General features: G+C 50.6%; 6 protein-coding genes across 6 annotated transcripts; 4 read left to right on the top strand and 2 right to left on the bottom strand.

The window, feature by feature from the left end:
* Positions 1–1,178: 1,178 nt before the first annotated feature.
* Positions 1,179–3,100, bottom strand: HO133_001099 (uncharacterized protein; the record flags this gene model as incomplete). Its single annotated transcript, XM_037292031.1, has 2 exons — positions 1,179–2,892; positions 2,955–3,100. The coding sequence occupies 2 exons, from the start codon at positions 3,098–3,100 to the stop codon at positions 1,179–1,181; spliced, it is 1,860 nt and encodes a 619-aa protein (XP_037152393.1).
* A 3,202-nt stretch (positions 3,101–6,302) lies between these two features.
* On the top strand, positions 6,303–9,515 carry HO133_001098 (uncharacterized protein; the record flags this gene model as incomplete). Its single annotated transcript, XM_037292030.1, has 10 exons — positions 6,303–6,550; positions 6,603–6,872; positions 6,980–7,065; positions 7,867–7,901; positions 8,075–8,197; positions 8,256–8,314; positions 8,365–8,552; positions 9,021–9,095; positions 9,150–9,353; positions 9,403–9,515. The coding sequence occupies 10 exons, from the start codon at positions 6,303–6,305 to the stop codon at positions 9,513–9,515; spliced, it is 1,401 nt and encodes a 466-aa protein (XP_037152392.1).
* A 604-nt stretch (positions 9,516–10,119) lies between these two features.
* On the top strand, positions 10,120–10,374 carry HO133_001097 (uncharacterized protein; the record flags this gene model as incomplete). The annotated part of the gene is made up of 1 exon (XM_037292029.1): positions 10,120–10,374. One exon carries the CDS (start codon positions 10,120–10,122, stop codon positions 10,372–10,374), a length of 255 nt encoding a protein of 84 aa, XP_037152391.1.
* Positions 10,375–14,529: 4,155 nt separating this feature from the next.
* On the top strand, positions 14,530–15,105 carry HO133_001096 (uncharacterized protein; the record flags this gene model as incomplete). The annotated part of the gene is made up of 2 exons (XM_037292028.1): positions 14,530–14,608; positions 14,720–15,105. 2 exons carry the CDS (start codon positions 14,530–14,532, stop codon positions 15,103–15,105), a joined length of 465 nt encoding a protein of 154 aa, XP_037152390.1.
* Positions 15,106–17,876: 2,771 nt separating this feature from the next.
* HO133_001095 (uncharacterized protein) lies at positions 17,877–20,393 on the top strand (the record flags this gene model as incomplete). The annotated part of the gene is made up of 10 exons (XM_037292027.1): positions 17,877–17,927; positions 18,068–18,239; positions 18,304–18,382; positions 18,534–18,895; positions 19,049–19,141; positions 19,190–19,403; positions 19,459–19,536; positions 19,595–19,723; positions 19,772–19,998; positions 20,209–20,393. The coding sequence occupies 10 exons, from the start codon at positions 17,877–17,879 to the stop codon at positions 20,391–20,393; spliced, it is 1,590 nt and encodes a 529-aa protein (XP_037152389.1).
* A 1,706-nt stretch (positions 20,394–22,099) lies between these two features.
* HO133_001094 (uncharacterized protein) lies at positions 22,100–26,134 on the bottom strand (the record flags this gene model as incomplete). Its single annotated transcript, XM_037292026.1, has 6 exons — positions 22,100–22,639; positions 22,737–22,841; positions 22,974–24,719; positions 24,774–25,337; positions 25,392–25,550; positions 25,631–26,134. The coding sequence occupies 6 exons, from the start codon at positions 26,132–26,134 to the stop codon at positions 22,100–22,102; spliced, it is 3,618 nt and encodes a 1,205-aa protein (XP_037152388.1).
* Positions 26,135–26,180: the final 46 nt, after the last annotated feature.

Below are 26,180 nucleotides of genomic sequence, written 5' to 3'. Positions count from 1 at the left end.
GTGTTTGGACAAGAAGCGGAGAGCGATGAGAGTCTTTGAGAAACTCGAACGACGAATATAGCTTCCTGAATGACTACCTTTTCATAGTAGACTCAAAAGACCCCTGGCCTAATTGTCTCAGGCCTTGATTCCTACAGACAAGCAGGTACTGATTTGCGTTGGGGCCTCTCGACTGCACTAATTTACCATCCCCTATCAGACTGCTCGTCCTTGATCAGGAATCCTGTTCCGCAAACGTTTCACGAGTCTCGCATTCGTGTCCAATCCCCAGAAGTCCCTGCCTCATCATGGACTCCCAACGCAGTATCGCATCAGAACTCTCCACGGGTAGCCGTCATCAAGAGCTATGACGTCGGTGATGCAGGACTTTGAGGCCACCCACGTCTAATTGGTAAAGCGTGTTTTTGACCTTCAGCCATATGGGTTTACAGAGATTGATATCCACAAGACCGGCCATCGTGCCTCGTCCGCACTACAGTAGCCAAACACAAACCTAGGTTTGATTGGCCGGACAGATCGGCTAGTCTCAGACTAGCTCTAGTTTCTTTGTGGAGGGTGGACGGACAACAGCAACAAAGCCTTCAACACCTATGGCATACGATACGCGACCGCAACAGAACAAAGCAACAGCCTTGCCTCTACTATTCTAAACCCCCTCAAAAGTCTCTCGCAAAGTTTGGTACAGCTTTCACTTCATTGAGAACCGATACGTTTCACAGTGTTGTGTACGACCACAACCCAAGACAATGTGAGAATGGTACGTCACATCCTTGGACAGCAATAGATATTCATAGAGGTACTAGGGTAAAGGTTTATTTTAACGCAAAGGTTCTTGGTACGAGTCTTTTTCGCTTTGGGCCTCACGGAAGGGAAAGCAAGAACCTTCAATCTAGATCCCGCCCATCTAACCTGTCCAACCACTTCTCTAGCAAGTTTCCTCCAAGCAAGTTGCCCGGCTTTTTCCAACATTCAAGATCCACCATTTTCTCCCGATTCACATATCTTCAGAAACATGAACAATATCTTGCAAAAGTAGGTGAGCTAGTGAGACGCGAATTGCAGTTGCCCATTCCCGTGCCCCGTTGTTGAAAACCCAATGGTCCTTTGCAATTCTTATAAGCTCTCGATACGGGTGAAGGCAACACACTTAGCACCCGCGCATTCATCCCCGCCTATGGTCAATGTCCCCGCCCTTCCTTTCCAACAAAATAGCGCCAGAAAGCCCGATACGGTGTCGGATTCGCAATCCTACTGGGCACAGGGCCACGGAGTGGAAGGGGACGATTCGGCCCCTCAATCTGAATGTCCTGATCAAACAGTGCCGCCGAATCCGGGTAGCGGTGAATCGGCGACGGCGGTGGAGGCAGAGCGCGACCTTCCAATCTCGCCAAGGCCAGATCGAAATGCGCCTGCCGATTGGGATCTGCGTTCAGTGACGAAACTGCCACCGAAGTTCTCACATGCGACAGTGAATAGTGCGATGTGTCGATTGGATGTCCGATTGCTTGCTCGTTGCGTCGACGAGCCGCTCCATCGAGCCTGGGAGACTCTGCCATACCGCGATCTTCCAACAGCCCTGGCCACTTCGTATTGATGTATACCCTCCTGGATTCCGGACTAGATGCGCCTCCGAAACCGAATGAAGATGTTGTGGCCGGGACAGTGGTAACTGGCTGATCTGTTGCCAACTTTGAGTCCTTTGCAAAGCTGTTGAACTTTAAATGCCCAAGACGTCTCAGATTCGAGATGTCTTTGAGCGCCTTGGAACGAATGGCTGGCTTCCCAATTTTCTTCGATGACGATACACCATTCGAGACGTCGGCAAAAACCCCAAATGCTCTGCCGGTGCTAGCAGGCGCCTTTGCTTCACGCGAAGGCTCGTCACGAGGCTCGGAGACAAATGCCCACTGATCCAGCTGTGAATGTTCCGGAAATTCACGTCGGAACGTCGGGCCCGGCGGCTCAGCATACGTCTCCCGACAAATACGCTCACAAGACTTCTCGAACAGCGGTGAAGAGGTATCCTGCTCACTGCCATTGCTGTGAATCGACGGCGTCGACGTCCGTAGCGGCTTATCGAAGTCCAGTGGAATTGGCGAGATCGTACGGACCAGACCCCGGCCCCGACGTGCCTCTGGTTGCATTTCCGAGCTGCGAAATGGCTGTCTGATGACAGTAGCCTTTAAATCCAACGTCCCATGCCCGAGCGCGAAACGAATATTCGCAGCAGCAATCGCCCTCTCCCACGCATTAGACGAAGATTTCCTCGAATCCGTCGAAGCCCAGGAATCAGTCGAGTCAGCATAGCGTAGTGAATATGGGCTTCTCATGCGACGAGTCCCGTCACCAAATCTGATTACTCTCCCGAAACTCTCCGATGCTGCGGGGATATTCTGCTCCAGCTCGTATTCAGCCTGATCGATCACTTCACCGTATTGATCCGCAAAGACTTCGACTTCACCTGTCTCGGCATCGGGTGCGAAGTGAATGGGACGACGATGGTCGATGGCGGCAATTAGTCTGTCGATCTTCCTATTCATTCGCTCGTTTTCTTCATCGGAGAGAAGACGAGGACTTGAGTCTGATCCGATGGCGAGGCTTGCTAGCCCGTGGCGAGCTGAAGACTGATGATCTGTGTCGACAGCGGTATGGTAACTCTCGACCTCACACACATCTGATTGCGCGTCATGGTTCTGGGTGCGATGGGCAGTCTCCCTCATCATGCCTGTTCGCTCCAGCATAGAACCAGTCACCGGTTCATTTCCACCAGTCACAGCGGCCTCTACACCCCGATCGCCTCCCTTGGCGTTAGAGCCGACGAGCTTTTTCACCGACCCATAGCATTTCCCAAACCAGCCTGAGCCCAGGCGTCTTTGGAAGCGAGAAGGTGTGCTACGTCCACATCAGTACCTCTCCAACGGAATCTTCAAACGAGGCAAAAACAAATTACACACCTTGACTCTTCCCGCTTGGCAGCCCCTTCATCTTGGAGACGCCCAGTGTCATCACACTCCACCATCTCACTGACATCTGTTTGATAGAGCGGCAGCGAAGGTGATCCTGGGATTTCGGCGTTCTCGAAAGCTCCTGGTGTACTCATGGACGCTACGAAGAAGAGAGCGGTATCTAAGCAGGTGGACGACGATGGACTGAGTAGTACGAAGAAGATCGGAAGTACAAAAGCGGAAGACTGGGTTTAAGTACAAGAGGTATGTTATATATCCTCATCACCCTCGACGGGTCCATGACACTCTCTCAACCCGATGCGGTGTTGTCATTCTTCTAAATTCAGCAAGATCTCCTGTTCTGAACACGTCAATGAAAACCACGATTCGGGTGTGTTGTTGGTATAGGATCTGTGTCAAGCATGTTGAAGGAGTGTCCTTTCCTGTTCTTTGGCCGTAGAGGTGCGCTATCGATGGTGCTTGCGACGCGTTTAGCTTGACAAAGCACTCTTACATATTTCCTAAATTAAAGCTCTTCACTACTGACTCTTCGCTGCTGAATCATCAAGAAAGTATTTCCGGCAACTGCAAACACCACTCGACACGAACCTCTCGCTGGAATCAGTGCATTCGGATTGTGCAAACGAGAATGACCTTCTCTCTGGACCACATCGCATCGTTGCTCTCCATTCAGTATATGTAGTACAACACCAGCGGCAGCCGTAGCCACAGATGATCTAAAACTACAAACCGTGTCTCCTCAATTATTCTTCCTTTTTTTTGAAAACGAAACATGTCGCGATTTCCACTCAAGGATCTTGAGTAGCGCACACAAAGAAGAAAAGATGCCATGTCAGACACAAAGCCAGCCACCGGCTTCAAGCCCAGGAACGAATTCCAAACTCGAGATACTAAAGCCCAAATAGATGCAAAAAACCCCAGCACCGTCACAGAATCGTTTTCACCTTCCGGCTTCAAGCCTCGCGAATTGAAGTGGAAAAGGGGAATTCGGTGTTGGGAAATGCAAACTCGACGGGATCGGACGCTTGGAATGGCAAGGTCGTAGTGCTCTCCGAGTTTGAAGATCACATGTTCCGTGGGCAAGTTACCATAGATTTGGCGGCAAAATATTGTGTGCAGCGCGGGAATCCCCCCAAAAGATACAACAACACGGGAATGAATATACCCTGAATTCATGGCCTTGATCCCCTCGAATTTTGTCAGAAGCTACGCTTCTTCAGCCAAGAAATTGTAGAGTTATGGAGGGGATTCCCCAAATTGGATTGTCGTTTATTCGCGACAGAGGTATACATTGGCCTTGCCCCTCTGGCAACGAACCTTCAATATGTGAAGTTTCTAAGATTGATCAAACTCCGGAGTCGTCAAAGCCAAGCTTCATACATTGAAATACGGACATGCTATCGCGGTAACTTTCCCGAACGATTCTACATACAATTTTTTCCAAAGGGCGAGGTACATATACAGCCCTCTTTCGATACATCGAGGCTCCACCGCATCCGGGTGCCGTATCCAAGCTGAGGGAGTTGGGCGCAGTCTCGAAGTGCTTCAAAGCCCGTGTATCTTGCTATCTGTAAAGTGCGTCACTCGTAGAAAGGGTCCTCCCTCCTTCAAATGGCCTCTTTTTATCCACACTTGCTCTTACATCCATTCGGTGCACTGAACATCGACAGTAGATACTCGTGTTGACCGGAAAGATGCGCTCAAAAATGCAATGTAGAGTGCGCGGGATCTGACACCCATCGTACCAGGAAGCTGTACCCTGGCCGTATCCGGATGGGAAAGCCAGGGGAGTGGAGGGGGTCGATGTACCGCTTCTCTTTTTCAAGTAGACGGTCAGTAATTAGACAGTACAAAGCGAACACCCTTGGCATAGTCTCTGATATCCCACTTCTTTCCTCACATGATCCCCTTCCTGCGCAACTTTTCACAAGGACGGCGGCGACATTTTGAGCATGTAGTGCTTCCATTGAGCGACCCAAAGTAGCATGCTCTGGTAAAGCAGCCTCTCCAGCTCAAGGGAGGATGTAGTTCCTTCAGATCAAATTTCCAATTGTCGCTTCTGTAGAAGGTTTTCTGGTGATTTACCGGCCTATTAGATCATTATGCTTAACAAACTGTGCGTGACTGTTGAACACCAGTGTATTTGTCGAAGGAGGGAGCGAGAGAGGGAGAGAGAGTTGGAGGGAGAAGTAGAAAGACTAGCAATACATCGGTGTTTGTGGGTTGGAAAGCGTAAGACCTGTCCAAAATCAGCTTTCTCGCTTTCGCAAAACTCGATCTGGAGGACCCAGAGCACCCTTAGACCTGACTCTACCTGGGGAAGAATCTTTAACCTTTCCAAGCTCTTAACCAACCCATTCAAGAACCCGCACCAGGGTCGAGGTACATTTATAAGGACATAGATGGCTTGGTGGTTCGAGCCCAAACGCTCGGCCTTTCCCACTGCTGTATCATTGTAATTCGAAGAGAGCGTGTCTTGCTGTTGAAGTAGTGGTGGACATAGCTCTTGAGTATGAGAGGTCTTGGGATGGCTTGCTGGAAAGGGGACCTTACGTCCATAGGGCGACTCACAGGGGCTTGGAGACGTCTAATTGAACAAAGCCGTAAGCTGTCAGCGTTCGGAACAGAGGAAGAGATGGGGGAGGAACTCCATAATAGCACCTACACGTCGCCCTGTTGGTCGAGCTTTGAGAACAGTCACCCAAGGTGTTCGCGTGTCTGTAGCCATAGTGCTAAGCTCTCGCGGCGACACTTTGATTTAGACTTCCGTAGTATTTCCCAGCGCTAACTCGCAGTTGCTCTTTTAAAATGTCAGCCTGGAGGAATGTAGCAAAGTCATGAGTCTGAAGGTGTAGTGTGCAACGGTTGCTTCAAAAGTTGTGGTTAGCGGGCTACAAGCCCGTTGCTCGTAGGATGTGGAAGACTAGTGAGGCAGTCAGCGGGAGCATGAAAAGGACTGCACTTGGCAACTGGCAGCAGGGACTTGCTAAAGAAATGACCTGGCTTTCGATCGACGTTCGTATATACCCTAGACATGGTCCCGACATCTGCAGCAATGTTCTGACTGAAGAAGGTGGGTTGGCGGCTTTGGAAGGTGTTTCGGAAGCAGTAGGGTCCTCCGATCCAGAAGCGTACGGAGTTCCTTGTAGCCTTAGCGCTTCGCTTCGGTCTTGGCTTGGTACAAGATCACCAGAGCCTTCACACAAAGCTGCAACTCACCCACATACATCTAGAATCCACCAGACACTCTACACAGAACTCGCACCCACCACGGAACAGATTTGATTTGCACTTAGCCATCTTTACCACACAGGATCATAGCAAAAGTCGCTTGAAATGCCGGAATCCAAGCAGGACTCCCTCCCTGACATGCTGAAGCTGATGACAGACGTCGAGATCAAGAATGACGTCCAAGTCATGTTAGGGCCAGACGGTCCAGCATTGTACACATGGGGTGACGTGGACACCTACATGAAGAAGAACGCCGACTCCTTGGAGCCTGACGTCGTTAGAAGCGTCATGCAGAAATTGCGTGACGCATACAAGATGAGGAAGTTCAATGAGGAGCTAACGAGAGCCCTGGAGTATGACCATCCCTTCACATCGTACCGATTTATCTGCTAACGTCGCGCATAGAGCGGTCCAGATCGGCACGATTGCTGGCGGTGAAACGGACACCACTGACAACGACGACAATGACACTGATGACACCGATAACCAGATCCTCACCCCACTCAGCCGCAATAGCGATGTCGAGAATGCAGGAAGGGATGAAAATCCAATGGACCATGGTCTTCGAGCCACCACCGTCGGCCAAGAGTTAGAGCATCTTCTCCCGGAGGCACCGCCTGTCCGGGATTATCGCGACGCCAATGGCTTCGACCATGGTTTCGCCATGAGGGAGGCGTTGCTAAACCCTCGGCCGGATCCCTGGGCCCTACTCTGAGCCAACACCCACTGGTGAGTACTTAGACGCTTCTGAACAGCCGTACAGAGGACGCTAATGCCTGTAGAACCCCTGCCTCTGCCACCTACGTTATCCTTCCGAACGACAAAAAGACAAGCAACAAGGATACTTCACCAAACGAGGGTGGTAGTGGTTGGGGTCCCAATGGATATCCTCGGCTTTCATTTCTTTAGTCATCGGTCCCCAAGGGGAGGAACATACTGCTTGCGGAGCGACGGCATGCCATGCTTATGTGGCTGCTGTCTATGCTCAAAAGTTTTGCTTTTTCGATTGGAGGGTGAGCACTTCAGGTGCGAAAGATGAGGTCCATCAATGGCATGATAGGCAAGGGATATGATAGGGCAAACACCACGTGGTCATCTTCCAAGGCACCATGTCAAACTGTCTACTCAATGAACCCTCATGCAGAACTCAGCCAAGACAACAGCTTGAGCCTACCCAACCTGCGCTCCAGTGACAACCTGAAGGGAATGTGATTCCACGGACAGCAATGTCTTTGAAGCATGACAAACATCAAGTCTTCCTACTGAAATGCCGGCAATCTACACCCTTAGCGCCTATTTCGCCCCACCCTACCTTGACATTCCAATTACGTAATTGCACCCACTTGCCTGCCTTCGTCTTAGCCGTATCTCACGTTACTCTGGCCACGCGGGCGCAAAGATATGTTCCAATATCATGTCTTTGTCCTTGGTTCTTTCATACAATGCTGACTGAAGCATCACCTCTTTCCACTAAGCAGCCCAGAACAAAAAGCAATGGAAATCTATCTCTATCCCTTTATCTTCACATTCCTATCTATAGATAATTGAGCTTGCAATGATCCAACAAGTCGACTAGCTAAAACTTCAGACTGGTACATCTAAGACTCTTAAATATATACATAACAGCTTGGGTATCCCTCTGTACTACTAATCCAGGAGTTCCAGCCAGGGGCAGCAGCAGCCTGCAAGACGTCCAAAAAAGACGTAAGTAAATATATGAACATACACCATAGAAAGAAAGAAACGGTCACAGCAGAAACGCAGTCAATCAAGCCCACCAGCATAGACTGTGTCACGGCCTATCAACCCATCTATTCTATAAGCTCTGTTCAAGAACTGTCTTCCCCAATCTTCATGTAACATGCTCCCTCGTTCAGCAAAAGCCAGGACTGATGGTTAAAGGCACCCCTCCACCGCCTCTCATCTCGAACCAGCAGTCTCCGTATCTCATCCGCGCCGAACCTGGGCAGCGTACTGTCCTTGAACAAAAACAGACCGCAGTGCGGAGGGGGAAAAGATCCCTCGCGCCTCTTCGGAACCAGTGCCTGGCCGCCACAGAACTCCCAGCCATTGTCATTTCCTTTGCACACGACCCTTCTTTCCAATATCTCCATACAGTGAGCCATTCCTCCCATCTCTTTCTTCAAGTTGTCTAACACCATCACAGCAACTCATTCTGCCAACATTCCTCCCACGTAACCTGGTTCGTCGTAGGCAGGGGCAAGAACGTGGTCGTCGTCAGTAAAACGGAGATGTTTGCTGAACAGGCAGGAGGGAAGGAAAGGGAAGGCGTCAGTGCCATCCTAGCGAAGTCTTCAACTCAGTGGGCGTTGCAATTACTGAAGGAGAAAAACTGTTTGAACTGTCAGCAAAGTCCCCAATATTTACTCTTTGGTTGAAAGAACGAACAGAACATCCTGCTCTTACAACATACCGTTGCGTGGAAACGGAACCAAAAAGCAGAAGGCAGTCTCGGCTCAATCCGGTCCGATCGTTGTAATATACCCGCGACGGGTCCTTTCAATACAATTCCCTCCCTGCCACCCAGGAAACACAAATGAAAACTTTTCTCCCGGTTCTTCTCTCGTCCAATACCCAACCTACGGCTCGACAAAGACGCGCGGCATACCTCTTGCTTTCTTAAGGTATCACTGAATCTCCATCCAACCCGCCACATTCGAACAAACATCGTCCACGATGACGTCCTCCTCAACAGCAGAGAAGGCGAGAACGACTCTCGCATCCCTGAACTTCATCGCTCGGATCGGTAGAATACTACCCTTGACAAATTGGCACGCACCCAATCTAACCCTTCTTCTCTAGTCTACGGCATCCGATCATCCGCGCCTTTGGAGACGTTGACGAAGATCATACTCGTCAACGCTGTCGCCCGAAACGGTGCGTCATTCTCAACCATGCTTCTGTACCTACGCATGCTAATCATAGCCTAAGCTCGCGGCAGCACAACGGCACCAGCGATGCACGAAGGCCGTGAAAGCTTGACCAGCAGCGAGGTCGATGAGGACGATAGCGGCTACGAAGCCGATGCGGATGAGCCAAAGGAGGATTCTAAAGGGGCGGGAGAGGCAGACAACGCCGATGAGCCGGACAGCAGCACCGACGGGACGGATACGGATACAGATACAAGCCATAATTGTGAGTAAGTATCTCCATTTTCTAGAAGTTCACTGCTGACTGGCTCAAGGGTATGTCTCCGATGCTGACTACCTCGCATCCTGCCTCGAATCCCTTGATTACGAACGCGAAGGCGAGTACCAAGATGGGGACGACGTCGTCGATTACAGATACGATAGTTAGGATGCGGCTGGATCGACGTTTGCTCTGTGTGCGCTTGAATAAGCACACACGAAGAGCCGGAAGGCGGCTTCAGCGTGCTAAATGTCCGTGACTTTCCGTCACTACTGAGCCGCCGCATATGTCAATGTAGCTCTTTCTCTGTAACCAGAAGCCGGCTAAGCGGAGTGTAAGAGCTGCTGCAATCCGTGTTGGCTTTCAATGTGTGCGTGAGATGCCCCGGACAGAAAGAAGCATCTGTAACACTATCTAGAGACAATGAAAGGCACGAAAAGAAGTAATCGGGTCAGGAGAAGTAGAATGTCGGTATCCACGGAAGAACACATAGATGAAAGAAAAAATGGCTTGAGGGTCTTGGCATTTACTTGCACGAGTCACCGGATTCGCACAAAGCTCCGCCGAAACCGAACACACCTCGGTCATCAGAAGCACCCCGAAATTTCTACCCTAGTACCTACCGTGTCCTTCAAGAGTAAGTCGCTCGTTTGGCTAGTCATACCCTTGACTTCGAGTTCAGTCAATCAAGACGCCTTCTGGCTGACATTGTTAGCAACAGAACCAAGCATCCCATTCATCAACACCAGCGTCATTCCACCAGTCCCTTACCATGGCCGGCACGTTCACTACTTACGCAGAGATGTTGGAGGCCATGAAGGGTCTTCATTTGGCAAAATCCGTGATGGATCTGCTTGGCCCGGCTGGTAAACACGTCAAGACGTGGGCCCAACTAGATTCGTTCATGCACAGCCAGCAGCTCAACAAACGCACCTTTCTTACACCACAACGCATCGCGGATCTTCTCCTTCAGAGGCTCCGCGACTTCTACCTTGCCAATGAGGCCCGCAAGGGCAGTAATGAGTAAGGACGCATGTTCCAAGAGAGCGAATGATCACTGACAGCTCATAAGTATCGGCTTAACGGTACCCCACCGTTTCAACCCCACCTTCAACTCTCCTCGGGCCTCAACAATGCCCACAAGATCCTCTCGACGCGGCATTCGTAGAGCCGCCGGAAGGAAGGGCCGTGGACGACGGCCAATGCCCAGCGACGGGGATTCACGACCGTCCCCGTCTTTAGAACAGGAGAGCCCATCGCACAAAGGCAGCCCGGCCGCCATGAAGCCGAAGATAGAGCCCTCTTCCGGCTCGACAACCGCGGCCAAGGAGGTACTCATCGCACTTCCAAAGGTCTTCTCTGTTTGCCTCACGCCATCGAGCCACAGAAGCAGCCCGCTTCTAGCTCAACGACCGCGCCGGTGAAGGCACCTGCGGCGCACACAAATACGGTGCGGGATGGGGAGGGTCTCAAGTTGTTTTCTGATGAAGATGCCAAGTTGAAAGACGTCTAGTAAGCGCAGCACCTGCAATCAACGTGGCAAGATCCTGTTCACAGCTAACCAAATCTGGCGTTGCAAAGGGTTCCTTTCTGCCGGTGGTTGGAACACATGCAGCCGACGCTTTCGGTGGTTCGCTGTTGAACACAGCTATTACTGCTCAACCTCATCACCAGCAAAAGAAAGAACAAAAGCGTTGATGGTCTTTTCCTCTTCAGCAGCAAGACACAAAAGAGAGGGAAATGGGCTAGAGGGAAAGGGAGGGAAAAGAAAGGAAAGAGAGACCAACAATCCTCGCTGAACTCGTTGTACATAAGCAAGCAAAGCCAGCACGTCTTATGTCTCTTGCATGCCGTCCACGCCTGAGCTCGTTGTCCTGATATCTGCTGCATTGTCACGAGAGCATGAATGCCCACAAGCATTTCCTGCCCACTCCAAGAACCTCTAGCGTCATTTCGCCCCACCTTGTCTCTTTCTAAATCGTAACAAGCCCCGGCAGTTCCCGTCTAAGAGCCCCTTTTCATTTCTTCCAGACACTCTGGTCTCTGGCAGTTTTAGAAATTAAAACAGCAAACAGTCTAGAAACCAGACATAGCTGCAACTGCGTTGGCATATTTCAATTCCATATCACTCATATCTCTAGCTGATTGAATTTACGACACAATACAACCCATTCGAACCCCAAAGCCACGAGCGGCAGAGCACCTGCCTCGAATCACCTAGAGCCCGTCTATCCAGTAAATCAAGTCCTTCCACCTATACCCACAGTCCAAGACCCTCCAAACGCCAACTGCACTCAGACCCCTAGGACGGAGTCAGCGTTTGGACAATTGACCGTAGCACTGCAATTGGCCTCTCGTCCATCCTCAAACCCTATCTTTTCCGCCTGCTTTCCCTCTCCGTATGCAACAGCCTCTGACCTCTCTCTCCTGTACCATTGATCCCCCTCTCCCAACCTACTATTGCCCATTTCCTCCCCTTGGCTTCCGATCCTCTCAATCACACCTCCATCGTAGTCAAACTAAACCCGAATACTCAAAGCCACCATCCATTCGCTCAACGAGCCCCCTCTTCAACCCACAGAAGCCACCTCCCCCCGTTCCCTTTCTAGAGACAGCCCTCACACTCGCCGCCATTCCCGCTCCTGCTCCTTAGCCGCAGGACCAGCAGCTCTAACCCCGTACTCCTGTCTGGTAGAGTGGAATTCTTTAACAGTCATGCACCAGCAGAGCTGGATCAGGGGGAGCGTATCTTCGAGTTGTGAATACTGGCGTAGACGATCGTTCCAGGCGCGGTAGATTAGGTTTCAGGGTATGCCAGAGTAGGAGGAGGAGCAGGAAGGAGACCGGAGGAGCAAGAGCAGCAGAAAACCTGGTCTCGACGGGCACTCGTAAGGCCCAGAGTCTAGAAATCCCATCAGCCGCTAAGTACAGAAGGGCGAGCCGACGGCACAAACCAGGCTCCGAACCACGTCTAGTCATTGAGCGCCAAAGGACTGTGGCGAGAGACCAGACATGTAGCCGACAACCAAGACACTCGGTTTAGAACCGATGCCCGGCCTTCCGACACAGCTGATGGAATGCCATCGGTGATCCAGCAATGTATGTATCAATCTGCTCCCCTATTGTCCGGCCCTTCTCAACTGATCCCTTAAACCCCACCTGCGCAAAACGTCGAGTCTAAGTCTCATTTCCTAGGGTGTCTCCATTTGTTGCTTTGGAAGAACGCCTGTCGGCGTAGATGGTAGGAAAGATGGAGTGTCATTACACCGAGCTTCTAAGCCGAGATAGCCCAGTCTAGAGTGGTTGGTGGAGCGCCAGTGCGTTGGCCTTGGGAATACAGAAGGTCTAAAGTACCGAAAGTCCGCTGTTGCCAGGACTAGCGAGCGATGAACTCGATGCTGGTTAGTCCTAAGCTTCAAATGCTACACTACGAGCGAGTGATAGGAGGAATCAGCTGTGATTGTCAAGAGCTAGCCCTCAAGGGCTGACAGGACGCTATAAGAGATGTGTCGAGGAACTTGGTAGTGGAAGTTACGAAGTTAGAACAAGTCTAGAATACCATGATTGATATCGCATGCAAGAAGAACAAAGCACGCATCTAGGATCCACCATAGATGAAGAACAAACAGTACCACGCATGCACGTTTCCTCCTCCAATGTATTGAGGTAACAGGCCAACAGCAATCATCCCTGCATAGACCGCTGCCCACAATCTTGCTCCCTTTCATGCTAGAAATTCCCATTGTATGTTCATCCAACTTGCCACGGGTCCCCCCAAATCGTACCAAGGTGTTGTAACTCGCGGGCTCGTTGCGCTTAGAATAGAGGATCTTTGATGGTCCGGTGAAGCGAGAGGACAGGCTCGTGAAGGATGTAGGGATGGTCGAGTGGGATAGCAAGCCCGGTCCTAGTGCTTCAAGCGCGACACCAAGCCTTCGTACATTTTGCGCAACCTCGCCAACAGTCTCTTGCGAAACGGCAAGGCCTCCTCTGCCAACTCGGCTAGACGTTTTCGGGATGCCTCCTGTGCACGCCATTCCATCGTGGACTTTTTCCCCTTTGCGATCCCAAACCCCAAGATGGCTTCGGACGCAGGGTCGTCGGAACTTTTAGGGTCTTTGGGAATCGAGTTGAAGAGCAATGCCACGTCCTCCGGGTTTTTGAGGTGCGACTCGAGTTCATTGAATGCACAGGAACTTGAGAAGCGACCCTCGTAGCTGTGAGCTGTCGACATTGTAGGAAATGTCGACGTTGCTTGGATAGTGTTAGAGATGACCGGAATCAGACCGTTGGTGCAGCATACCCTGTTCGATACTTCGCGCGGTGGGTTGTCAATGATCTCAACGGTACGGACGAGTGTAAGAGCGCTGAAGGTCCGAATAGTAGCCCGGGGGCGGGGTATTCCAAATGGCGTTGGATCGTTATGATGGTAGGAGGTAGATCCGTGTGGGAGAGGGTTGTCTGGTATGGAAAGGGGATCAGGAAAAAGGAGCAGGATACAACCTACGAGCTGTTAGCGAGGCCTATACCGCAGCACGGACGTTGATAAAAGGGAAATACCCTTTGGAAGCACAGATAGATTGCTGTTCAAAGGAAATTGTTCTTTTAGAGCAGTGGCTCTGTTGCAGCGTAGATGGCGGAGCTAAGGGGTCTTGTTTCGTATCACTGTAGCCGAATGTGGGTCTGTTGAAGGAGACTTGCAGACGTGGAAGGACTCGTCTCGTTCGAAGATTGGCTTATGTTGAAGAATGGGAAGGATAGAGATTATGAAAGAGTAAGGTGATGGTGTGGTAGTGTATCCTGATGCTCTAAATTTTGTGTAACAGATGTAGAGTGATGAGCGGAGACCCGCGCTGTGGCAAAAGAAACCTTGCTTTGATACGGAAGCGCCCAGCCGAAGGCAGTAGAGCTTATGCACGCAGTCACAGCAACAAACAACTGACCATATCTACACAAAAACACTGCGCGGTCTTACTGCTCGTTCAAAACCTCCAGACCAGCTCCGTATTTGGGAATCTTCGACGCTGTGGAAACGCTGCGTCTCCTAATCCAAGGGCACCGGTCCTTCCTCCACCAGAAAACCTCCACTCACTAGAGATTTTCAGGCCACCTCGGCGTGTTTTTGCACGAGCATACAACGATTCGCAGCAATACTAGCAATCTCCTCGCCTTCAAGGATACCATGTTGCCCTCACAGCGTGCTGATGGATTGCGTGCTGGCAAAACCAAGCGGTCACCAAGCCCTTCGCCGCCACCTGGGAGTAGATCTTCAGAAAATAGTCCAAGCCATAAAACTGAACAAGCAGAGAAGGGTACTTCCTTCAGTGCTGCTCTGTCCAAGAGAACCAAGCCCGCGCTGACATGACCGACAGGGGGTGATGAGTCACCGTTTATAAGCCATGGACCTGTCCTACCTACCGAGAATCGAGCAGCTGCCAGCAGCGAACCCCAAAATACGGTCTATGGAGGGACAAGAGCCCCTGAGACAATACCTTCAACGACCGTCACTTGTAGTCCGCGTCCACAGCCGCAACCCATTGGAGTTGTCCCTACGGAGGGCATTCACCACGGCACTCAGCCTGCCGGAGACAATGATGCATACCCAGAATCGACAATTCCAGCATACTACCGTGCTCCTCATCGGGGTCCACGCAGGACCAGGAGCGGCCAGAGTAGCAGGCCGGGTGTTGACTTCATTGTCCGTCGAAAGCCGCTTGATCCAGTCAACTCCACTGTGGGTCCCTCCAATGGCCGATAGAATCCCATCTCCTGAATCAGCACAACATATGCAGTGCTGCGCTCTTTATCCAATGGCAACATCTCGGGTCCCGCCGCCTCAACAAAACGGAAAGCACGAGTGATGTGGGCAGAGAAAGGCAAAAGGGCAACGGACTTCATCGTGGAACATGGCAAGACGTGGTGCAGTGCTGAAAGAAAGCATGTGATTACAGAGCAACAATGGAATCAATCAATACTACACAGGCGTCCGCTTACCCAAGAGTATCAGAATCTTTTCGCTCGCCTGTTCACTGTGCCACTTTTCATCCCCAAGGAAAGAATGGATAGACAACAAGAAGTTTGTGCCCTTCCAGCCTGTTCTGAGATAGGTAGCATGAGTTGGTCACTGAGTGTAGTGCAGTCCTTTGCGTAGTCTTCCATTCAGAGGGAAGGTCCACTGGTCTCCTTGTTGCCGAAGAACCGACATACACTGTGTTCCCCTGCCTGTCCTGAAGCGTTGCAGCTTCGTCATCTCATTCTCCATTTCCTACTCAAGACCACCTGAGCGTGCTTATCCCCACTTTACATCGGCCAGTCGACGACAACGAGTTTCAACACGCCATGACGGCCCATGTGCTGATGCTTCTGGACTGGCCGTAGATGGAGAACCCAAGCTTTCCAATGGGATGAAGGGTATGCCAAACAAACCTCATTCAATGTTGCTGCGCGGGGACATATTCAGGATCAAACAAAAGCTCATTGCGATTTATGTATATACTTGAAGTCGGTTTGGTTCTGTCATGTTGTCTTCCGTCATGGCCAATCGTCCGGAAGAATGTTGTTGGTAGCAGCCACGAAGGGTGCTTTCCCTTTGATGGGTCCAGTATACTAAGAAAGTCGTACCTACGTCATCATATTTTTACGTTTGAGGTTTCAACTGAAGTGGTCACGTTTCCACAGTTAATCTCGTTCTTGTCGATACTTCTTTCCCCCGTCATTGTGGATTGCGCGACAGGTGGCAAGTGGAAGGTAGTTGCAGCATGAACGTGTTCTTCTAGAGGTTGTTGCGGGCCTCGTTATTTCTGAGAAGAAAAAACTTCGACCCGCGCCTCCCTACTTTGGATAGGAACATGATATTTTAGATAAGAGTATAATGGGTTACCTACAGTGCGATTGAGGGTATGTTCAGCTTTCAACAAGCGTGTTGCTGGCTCTTAGCTTCTTGTCGTGCGCAATATGCATACAAGGGGCGACGTCAAAGGACTTCGGACTGGACAGTGATATGACCGATTTTGGTTTACTGCTACTCATTTTTCTTGTGCGGAAGGTGCGATTGTGCTCTGCTGCTTTTCCCGATTTGGTGAGGTGTATCAGATGGTGAGAGAGGCTCTCCGGTGCGTACTTTTTTCTGGGGCTTGTCGCTAACCCTTGTCCTTGAAGGCAGTCTATCGTAAGATTTCCTGGCTAAGGATGGGTGTTATCACCCGTGTGTTCTCAGCTCTGAGGAGGTGCCGGTCTGGTCGGTCCTCCCTGCTTCCCCCATCTCGGGAAGCTGCTGTCGACGACTGGTGCTCAGATAGACAAACCTTCTCCAGTGTTGACCTATCGCATGGCTGGAATCCATGTTCAAGCTGACCAACCCAGATCGTCTCTTTCCTAGGCCTCGCCTGCTTCTGATCAGACGGCGCGCTTGCATGGGGCGGCTCTCTCCGGGCCTCAGAGAACCACTTGACCGAAGACGAACATCGAAAAAAGTGATAAGAGTACTCCAATCTTCTTTGCTATGCAGCCTGGTCTATTCGCTGATGGGTAGGCGCTGATGAACAACTAGAGAGTGGTAGTCCTCCTCCATAGTTCCAGGATCTATTGATAAGGAGGCCAGTTGCAGTGAGTGCCTACGGAACACGCTCGTAGTCAATTCATCTCCTCAGCTAGAATTTCAGCTTTTGACGTTGAGATACACGTCAGAAGTCCCTCAATTCTGTGTCCGTCATCTGAAGTCCGGGGATTTCGGCCCTATGCTAACGAGCTGAAGCTATTTGGTATTTTTCACTAGCTTACCGCCAAAATAAGGGGGCGTTGGTCTTTCCCACTCCCAGTATCTAACGGTTCACAGAGCATTTACAGCGCCGGCGGAAGAGATTCACTTCATCTATTCAGCAGACTCGCCAGCTTTTAGAATTGTCACGCACCTCAGCAGACCCTCGATCCTGCCATATGAAGTCTACCAAATGCTACGTTAGCTCTGTTTTATATAAATGGACTAGTCAAGTATTATATTACTAGCACCAAAATTACGCTATCTCTAAGGCAATCGTAACGCAGCCAAGACGACCAAGCCGGCCACCAAAAGCTAGTTACATCTGCTATGTGGAAAGCTTGTATAAAACTTCACCTCATCTTCTCCTCTTCTTCACAAGAAGTTTCTTCGCTTTTTATTGCCAACCTCTACTTGTACGGAGTCACCGACAATAGTTCGGCGGAGATGACACAGAGAAACGACATCGGCAGACTTGCCGCGTCAGTCTTATCTGTGCTAAGCTGACGGCGCCTTAAATCTAGCCTCTAGAGCTTGAACAGGACTAGCAAAATTCGGGGAAAACTCAGAGAACAGGCTCCCGCTCATCTCGTGTCAAACCTTCACTTGTTGGCATCGGCGCGGCGCGGTGCTGATGCTTAATCACATCTCATACAATACTACGAGTAGTGAAAGAGAGGCTTCCCCTCCCTCGTCTACTCACCTTCCTCTTTCCTACGACTTCGTAAGACCTCAGCTCTTAAAGCTCTTATGAGCACGTGACGTAAGCTACAATGGCAAGGGAAAGACAGCAGAGTCGCGTTTTTGACGATGCGGCTCATCTGGTGGGTGTCCTTCCAGGATGTTTCATTCCACCCAATACCACTGGGGATGTATTGCCGGAATTAGAAGCTTTCTCAATCTCGTCGGACTCTTCAGGGTTTTGCCTCCACCAAAGATGAATACTGACCATAGCGTCTTGCAGGCATCAATGGGCCACAAGGCCGAGCTTAACCGCCACTTCAGTCCGCTGGCAATGCTTGGGCTTGCCTTTGCGATCCTGAATTCGTGGACAGCTCTATCGGCATCTCTGTCTCTGGCGCTTCCCAGCGGAGGACCAACGTCAGTCATATGGGGATTGATCACAGCTGGAATATGTAAAGCTTGCTCTGGCGGCCGCCATCATACGGTCGATGATTAGTGAATACTAAAAGTACGCAGGTAACTTATCACTAGCAGCTTCAATGGCTGAGTTCTTGTCTGCCTATCCAACCGCTGGTGGCCAATACCACTGGGTCGCGTATGTATCTTCGCAATCCATAACTCCTCTTTCAAACTAGGTTGTTGCGAAGTATTGAGACATGTCTGTAGGGCATTTGTTCTCTGGATATGTTTCGAGCCTGGAAATTCTCTCTTGAATAGGCAGTACTGACATAGAAATCTTGACCCAGAGTTATCGCCTGGCCAAAATGGCGTCCACTACTGTCTTGGATTACTGGTTGGATCAACGTGTCCGGGTGGATCGCCCTCGTTGCGTCCGGAGGTCTGCTAGGAAGTCAACTCATCGTTGGAGTCATCTCTTTTACGAATCAAAATTACGTGCCGCAACGCTGGCATCAATTCTTGATATACATTGGCTATAATCTAGTTGCGTTCTTGCTCAACGCCTTCGGCAACTCGCTGCTTCCATACGTTACGAAAGGAGCTTTTGCATGGTCGATTACCGGATTCGTCATCATCTCTATCACGGTACTCGCATGCGCATCTCCCAATTACGCTAGCGGCAAATTCGTCTTCACCGAATTTATAAACGGTACGCGAATGGTCGAGTGACTCTTCTCTGTTTGTCCCAAGATCTGAATCTCAAGAACCCTGTCGGTGCCTGAATGTTGTTGGTTTTGCCAAATCTGTCTCATCGTCAATTTCTGGCCCCAACGAAACAATACTGATTTCAACATGTGCACAGACTCCGGCTGGCCAGGAGGCATTGGCTGGCTTCTCGGGCTGCTGCAAGCGGGTCTCGGACTGACTGGCTTCGACGCAGTAGCCCACATGATTGGTCAGTATCACGGCACGCCACCGTAACGCCACTAACAGATCATGACAGAAGAAATTCCCAATCCACACGTAGAGGGACCTCGAATCATGATCGCAACGGTCATGATAGGAATATTTACAGGTTTCATCTTCCTCACATGTCTACTCTTAGTGAGCGGCGGGTCAGCCAATGTACAGAATATAATTGGATCCGCTGCTGGTCCTCTACTGGCCATCTTCTACAATGCTACTGGAAGTAAGGCTGGGTCGATCTGCCTGCTTATGTTAGTAGCTGCCCTTACACCAGGTCCTGGTTCATTTGCTGACTCCGGGCCAAAGGTTCCCTCTCGTCTGCCTGCTCTTCGCCACTATAAGTATCATGACTACAAGCAGTCGCATGACTTATGCTTTCGCCAGGTACGTCAACCTACTACAATTTGGAGGAGACTTGCTGCATGTACTGATGGGACTACAGAGACGGTGGACTCCCGGCGAGTCGGTTCTTCGCAAAAGTCCATTCGAAACATGAGATGCCACTCAACGCGCTCATCCTGACCACGGTCTTGGTAGTCATCTTCGGTTGCATCTTCCTAGGCTCGTCCAGGTAAGGCTCCTTGATTTTGTACATTCTCTGTCTGACCAACATTCATAGCGCCTTCAACGCCATCATCTCAGCTTCTGTCGTAGCACTCGGCGTGTCCTACGCCATCCCTCCGGCCATCAACTGCCTCCGAGGCCGCAAGATGCTTCCACCACGACCATTCGTCCTGCCGGGTCCGCTTGGCTGGATGTGTAATCTGCTCGGCATAGCCTACGTGATCGTGACGACGGTGCTCTTCCTCTTCCCGCCCACCTTACCCGTCACAGGGAGCAACATGAGTACGTCATCCATCTTCCCCCTCTCCTTTGCGCCCTATCCTAACCAATCATGACCACCCATCATTCCCTACCCACCACAATCCTCCCGTGCCATTCTCCTCATTTCATTTCAACCCACCTCATCCCCACACCCCCCACACCCCCGCTTCCCGCCCCCTCCTACTCCCTCACAAGCCCTGCAACGCATCCACTGACAACAAACATTTCCAGACTACTGCATCGTCGCCTTCTTCATCGTCATCGTCATCAGCGTCGTGCAATGGTTCGTCGACGGCCGCAAAAACTACAAGGGTCCCGTCGTCGAACTCGTCGGCGAAGGAGAAGAAGACCAAGTCGTTTACGCCGCCGACAATGATGACCTCGACGATAAAAGAGGTGCCGCGGTCGAACGGTAATGGGTAGATGGGTGCGGCGAGGGAGAGGACGTGGTTGTTAGGATAAAGATTAGCGTCGGGAATAGAACTTGGGGGTGCAAGGCTGGCGGTGGGCTTGGGGTAGGTTGTGGATGGATGGAAGGAACAGAGAAGCATGCGGAGTTAATGTTGTACCTAGCATCAACAACTCTTATGGTAGCACAGCAAGCAATGTCCCTGTAAGTAAATATGTAAGAAAACGTACGAAACCCCATCGCCTCATCATCCTCAAAAGACAAGGTATTCAACACGTCACTCTACCACGCTTATTCACAACCGGTCCATCCATCCACCCAACTCCAACCTCGCTGTCTCAATTCTTACACACCCACCGCCCCACCCCAAAAGTAATTCCCCAGCCGCCTCAACGCCAATGACAGGAAAGGACAGCAACTGACCAAACTCCCCTAAACATCCATCCCCGCCTGATCCCTCCCCCCCCCTTCTCCTTTTCCCCCCCAGCCGCAACGGAACCACCCATACATAAACCCGCAGCATCCAACGGCACCAAACAGGCCAACGCCTCTATTAATCCGAGCATTCTCTCTTAAAAACATCTCGTATACAACAATTCCAGTCCCCAGCCCCAACAGCCAATCTTAGTGCCGACAGCGAGACACTCCACGTAAAAAAGCGGCGGCGGTGGGTTGTAAGACGAGACCATACAGCAGCAAAAAATGAATGACATAGAGCCGCCCTTGCCAGGAACAACAATCCGCTTCATTCCGTGATGCTGGCGTAAAGAGTGCTCGGACAGGCTCTTGATTTCCTTACGGGTGGTGGAGGATTTGACGATGTCGTCTGGAAAAGACTCTGTCTGCAATCGTAGCAACGATTTCAGTCGGTAGGTGCGTGGATTGCGGCATGGGTGGAAGTGGGGCGGGTGATTAGGAAGCTAGAGGCTAGAGTCTTGTTGGGAGTGGAGGATGTGAAGCTGGTGAGCACGAGCGGTAGAATGCGAGGGTGACGGGTTGAGCGCTCAGACTCAGCGGATTAGAGGGGGTATCATTTGGGGAAAAGGGCGCATTACCAAAATATCGGCAAGAATGTCTTTTCTTCTTCTACTTTACATCGCATTTGTATGTAGGTGATACGAGAAATCTCTATATTTCACGTTTATGAGATGTGGCCTCAGTTCTAGCGCGATTTGGGTACCTTTCTAGGATATACAGGAGGGAGGAGTCGCTGTGATGAGTTTACGAGGGAGTATACTGCTTCAGAAGGATATATTGGAACGGTGGCTTAACTTAATGAGGAGGGGATATAGGATTTTGAGAACTAGATAGACTCTAAATACTTTCTATGAGTTTAGGTATAGTTACATATAAGAAGAATCGCCTTTTGACTACTATTCTTGATGGTGTGTGCGTATTCTTCTCCGTGCCAAGGATTGTAAATACACTTGCACACGCTAATACCTTATATCCGACTCCCACCCCCTGTCGAGCTGCAGAGAGTGACCTGGGGGCTTAACCGCCGGGGGGGGGAGGCGCAAATAGGTGCTCGCACAGCGTTCAAAAGGACGTCTTGCTTGGCATTAGGCCTTCAACAACTCCAACCCACAACGTGCGAAGCTATGTTCAGTCCTTGCCTTGCTATGAAGCCTAGACTGCCAATTGGCCCGAGGCGAAATGATTCCTGTGCGATCCTCGGGTACATCTACTCTGTATCCTACAGATCATAGCCACTTAACTTTCGTCCACTATTCTGCCCGTTTGATCATCAGTTGGAGCACGAACACTCCACTGTAGAACAAAGCGTTTATCCGCTCGTTGATCCCTCAACTCATCATAAGGAACGAGCTCTGCCTCAAACCCCAGCATTTTCGCATCCCACCCCGTAGCCCTCAACCACAGTCGCCGAAACTGCGCGATCGTATGGCGCACACCCTTGCCCTCCGGCTGTCGAAAGGGATTTGTCGCCTCTTCATCATCTTCGAGACCCACTTGGCGACCCCATACCGTTCCGCCCGGCTTCACGAGGAACGCCAGCGCTTGGATGAAGGCTTCCTGCTGGGTTTCGTCGAATAGATGGATAACGTTGGCAGAGTGGACGAAGTCAAACTGGCCGGCTAGGTCCTTGCGCTTTGTGAAGAAGCTCGAGTCTAGCACATCGGCCTCGTGAAACTGGACCCCAAGATCTTGTGGGCGATGGTTGTAGAGAGTATACCCAAGGTTGATGAAGCCTAGCCGGATTAGCATATCACGTGTCTTGAAACGCTTCATCACCTACGAATCTCACGATCAAGTCCTGTGATGCTCTACCCCGTACTAAGGTCAGTCTTTGAATCCCAATGTTCGGTACTTGAGTATGCTAATGACTTACGTGAGCAGGGTAGCCATCTGCTATCAATGTTCGGATATCAGTTCCCATGCAACACCCGACGTCGATCAAGGTCTTCTTCGCCGTATCGGCAACTTCAGCAAGTATCTGGCGATACTTGAAATGTCGGTCAATCCGAGACTCTGCAAATAAGCACTGGGTGATACACGTGAAGGGTGCAATCTGTCAACCACTTGTCAGCATAATGGCAAACATCTCTGAACGCAGTTATAATCTCACCCTCATAGCTTCTTTGCGGACGTGGTCGATCCGCTGACTTATCATCGCCGCACCCTCTCCCGCCCTGGTCGAAAACCTGTTGTGTAAAGCAAGGGTATCATCTTCCCGTTTTAAAACAACAGTCTCGAAATCAAGGGATCTGTGAATTTTCCAGTAGAAAGGAATACCTTTACTACGCTCTTCCATAGCATCAGAGAGTAGACTGGCCACGAGGACCCCACTGGCCCTAGGAAATGGCCTGTGAGCAGTATCACGGATCGGCTCCGCTCTCGACCCGTGCAAAGTGCGTCTCTTTCCACTGAAGGAGATCAGTTGCTGGTTCCCTGGTTCTGGTGCTGCACGTGGAAGAGATCCTTCCTCCTGTAAAACACTCTGGGGCCAGTTGCTCCAGCCAAAACATTCAGAGAATACGACCCTCATTTCCGTTGCGAGTCGAACTCCGATAGCTAGATTGAGGTAGAAAACGTCTGACCTTGTCGAGTAGTCCCTCGAGAGCAGTGCACAACAGAAAAGGCCACACGCAAGTGTCTCCTCGGCGGTATCTCTTTGCGATGGAGCGATTTGCTCGAGCATCTCGAGTATGGGTCTGAGAACGTACTCGAGCTTGATGCCGGCGAGGGTCTTCCACAAGGGTTCCAAAGCCAAACCGTAGTCGATGGATATACAATCTTTTCCAATTTTCCAATCTACCCAGATACTGCCACTGTCGTCCTTGTGGAGAATATCGTCGTACAAGAGGTCAGCGTACATTGCATCGAAGAAGCCGTCCAGATAGATAGGTTTTGCCAGATCCAAGAAAGGTGTGTGACAACCAGTCACTTCGTAATCAATATAGAGCAAAGATGGTGGACTCACGTCCAAAGAAACTAGAACATTTCCTCCGTGTCCGTCCCCAAAGCCGAAGGCGCACGGGAGAGACTGAAGTCCGGCAGGTCTTTCCGGGTCGAGAATGTGAGTGGCACGGTCAAGGTGGTACCGCAAAGTTCCATGGCTTTGGCCATTGATGCTGATAGGTATGTCTAGAAAGTTCTCCAAAGACACATTACTGTTGGAAGCGCCCTCAAGAAAGCTGGGACTGCAGGTGCCGTAGAATTCCTGAAACCGGCGATGATGTTGAAGGCGTTTATGATAAAGAGTGTGGATGTTCTGCTCAGAGCAATTGATAGGTGACATTTTATGCCTGAAGGATCTTTGGTAAGCTGCCAAAACATCACTGGCTCGGCGAAGGTCGAGATCAATGAACCATTCATCTGAACGGTAATACAGCTCTTCCAGATGGCCAGAGACAGGGCTTTGCCTATGATAGTACCGAAGGCGAACTTCGTTCAATGTCTCGCCTTGGAAGCGCTTGAAAAATATATCCCTTTTATGTTCATCGACAGCAAGAACGATCTGGATAGTCTCGACAGGGAAATACTGCCTGAGGCTTTGAAGTACTTCTACCTCGAGCAGCGCAGAAGTTGAATTCTTTATGTAGACCTGCTGCCAGGTCTGATCCGTATTTCTCATTATGTCTGCGTAGCGGCCGTTGGAGTTTGATGAGAAAGCTGTGCGGCGTAATTCTGTTGGATCACCTCGAATCATGTTTGCTTTAGCGTAGGAAGGACTTGCAGGCCAACGCAGGTCGTCCTTCGCTGAGGTTGTACATTTTTGTGGACATAATGGGCCGAGGATCATATCCCGGTACCCTTTCGTGTTCTCGGCCGCTCGTCTCGCGCCGACGGGACTGGACATGTAGGAAGACCCCTGTGCCAAAGAAATGTCAGTAGATTGATGGGCCATTATCCTGGTCGCACTCACAGCATCTGATGCTTCCAGATTCATTTTCACCATCTCAGCTTGAAGCTTGCTCTTGTAAGCAGAGCTGATAGCATGGACTCGGTAGAAGAACGGTACTATGCTTAGCGACTCGGGGGTTCTTGAAAGCAGCTGCCATTTCCGGATGATCATGGCTTTGAGAGTTGTTGTAAAGCCTGGCTCGTGTTCAAAAAGGCATAGAGATGTCAGAAACAAGTCGCAGGAAACACCTGGGCTAACGGTCTTGGTCGTTGCGGTATTTGAAGATGTTGGAGACCCCAATGCTGTTTTTTGTAAGAAATCAAAATCGCAAAGGATGTGCAAATCTTCGGTTGCGCGAATCGGTTGATAGATGTGAAGTCGAGGACCATGTTCAGGGTCAGAAAGTATTGTGAAGCGCCGGACTTTGTGCGACAACAGTCCAAGGTGCGATGAGATCGACGCGGATACTGCTCGCTCGAGAGATTCCTTGGACCATAGCTTGATAGTTCGCTTCGATCCTTCCGTCGTCCATCCTGAAAATCGCAGGATCTCCCACTGTTTCCGCAACATTGGATCTTCAGGCACCTAGATATGGATGAGGACAGAGCAATTTGACAAGATGGCAAGGAAATTCATTACCTTCATCGATGGGCACTCCTCTTTCTCGATTCGCAACATGGCGCACAGCTCGGCTCGGAAGTCTCTGATGAGTCTCACTATGCTTTCCTTTGTCTCCAAGAACCCGAAGCCATCCCAATCTGTATCGTCTTCGACTCTATGTGGGGTTGTCCCTGTTTGCTGTTTGACAACACTACCACCGAGCGATATGGAGAGGAAACCCAAGGCTTGCCTGTCTATGCATCGCGCAATTCAGGGACTGGGGGAGCTAACGGTAGATGCGGACGAGGGACGGCCTCCAAAGCTTTCTCAACAATCTTTCTGTCATCGGCAAAGGAGCATCTTGAAGGTGCGTCTTCCATGCGCACCCATTCTACATCAAACTCTTCTCCCTCTTCTTGTGTGTCGGCCATCTGATGGCTGCATGAATCGACCTCGGAAATGTACCAGAAAATGATCTTGCGGACGCCTTGGTTTATTCGCTGTTGAACAGCAATCGGTTCGGTATGTTTTGGGTCACTGAGTCCCTGCGCTTTGGTGGGAAGCTGGTGTTTGAATAGATGACACTCGTATCCTGACTCTTCCATGGTCTCGCGAATCGCTGCAGCTTCCAAGGTCTCTCCGACATCCTTCCTCCCTTTCGGTAACATGTACTCTCCCTTTGGCCGATAGTACAGTAGGAGGACCAAGCCCTTGGGGATGTCGATAGGCACAGTTCCACTGCTAAGCACAAAACCATCCGAGAAATCCACGAAACGATTCATGTCTGGAAAGGCGAGAGGATAGGCAACTACTTCGAAAGGATGAACC

Source organism: Letharia lupina (genome assembly GCF_014066315.1).
Source record: "Letharia lupina isolate WasteWater1 chromosome Unknown contig_11, whole genome shotgun sequence".
Lineage (NCBI taxonomy): Eukaryota > Fungi > Ascomycota > Lecanoromycetes > Lecanorales > Parmeliaceae > Letharia > Letharia lupina.
This window is presented reverse-complemented; position numbering and strand designations above follow the sequence as displayed.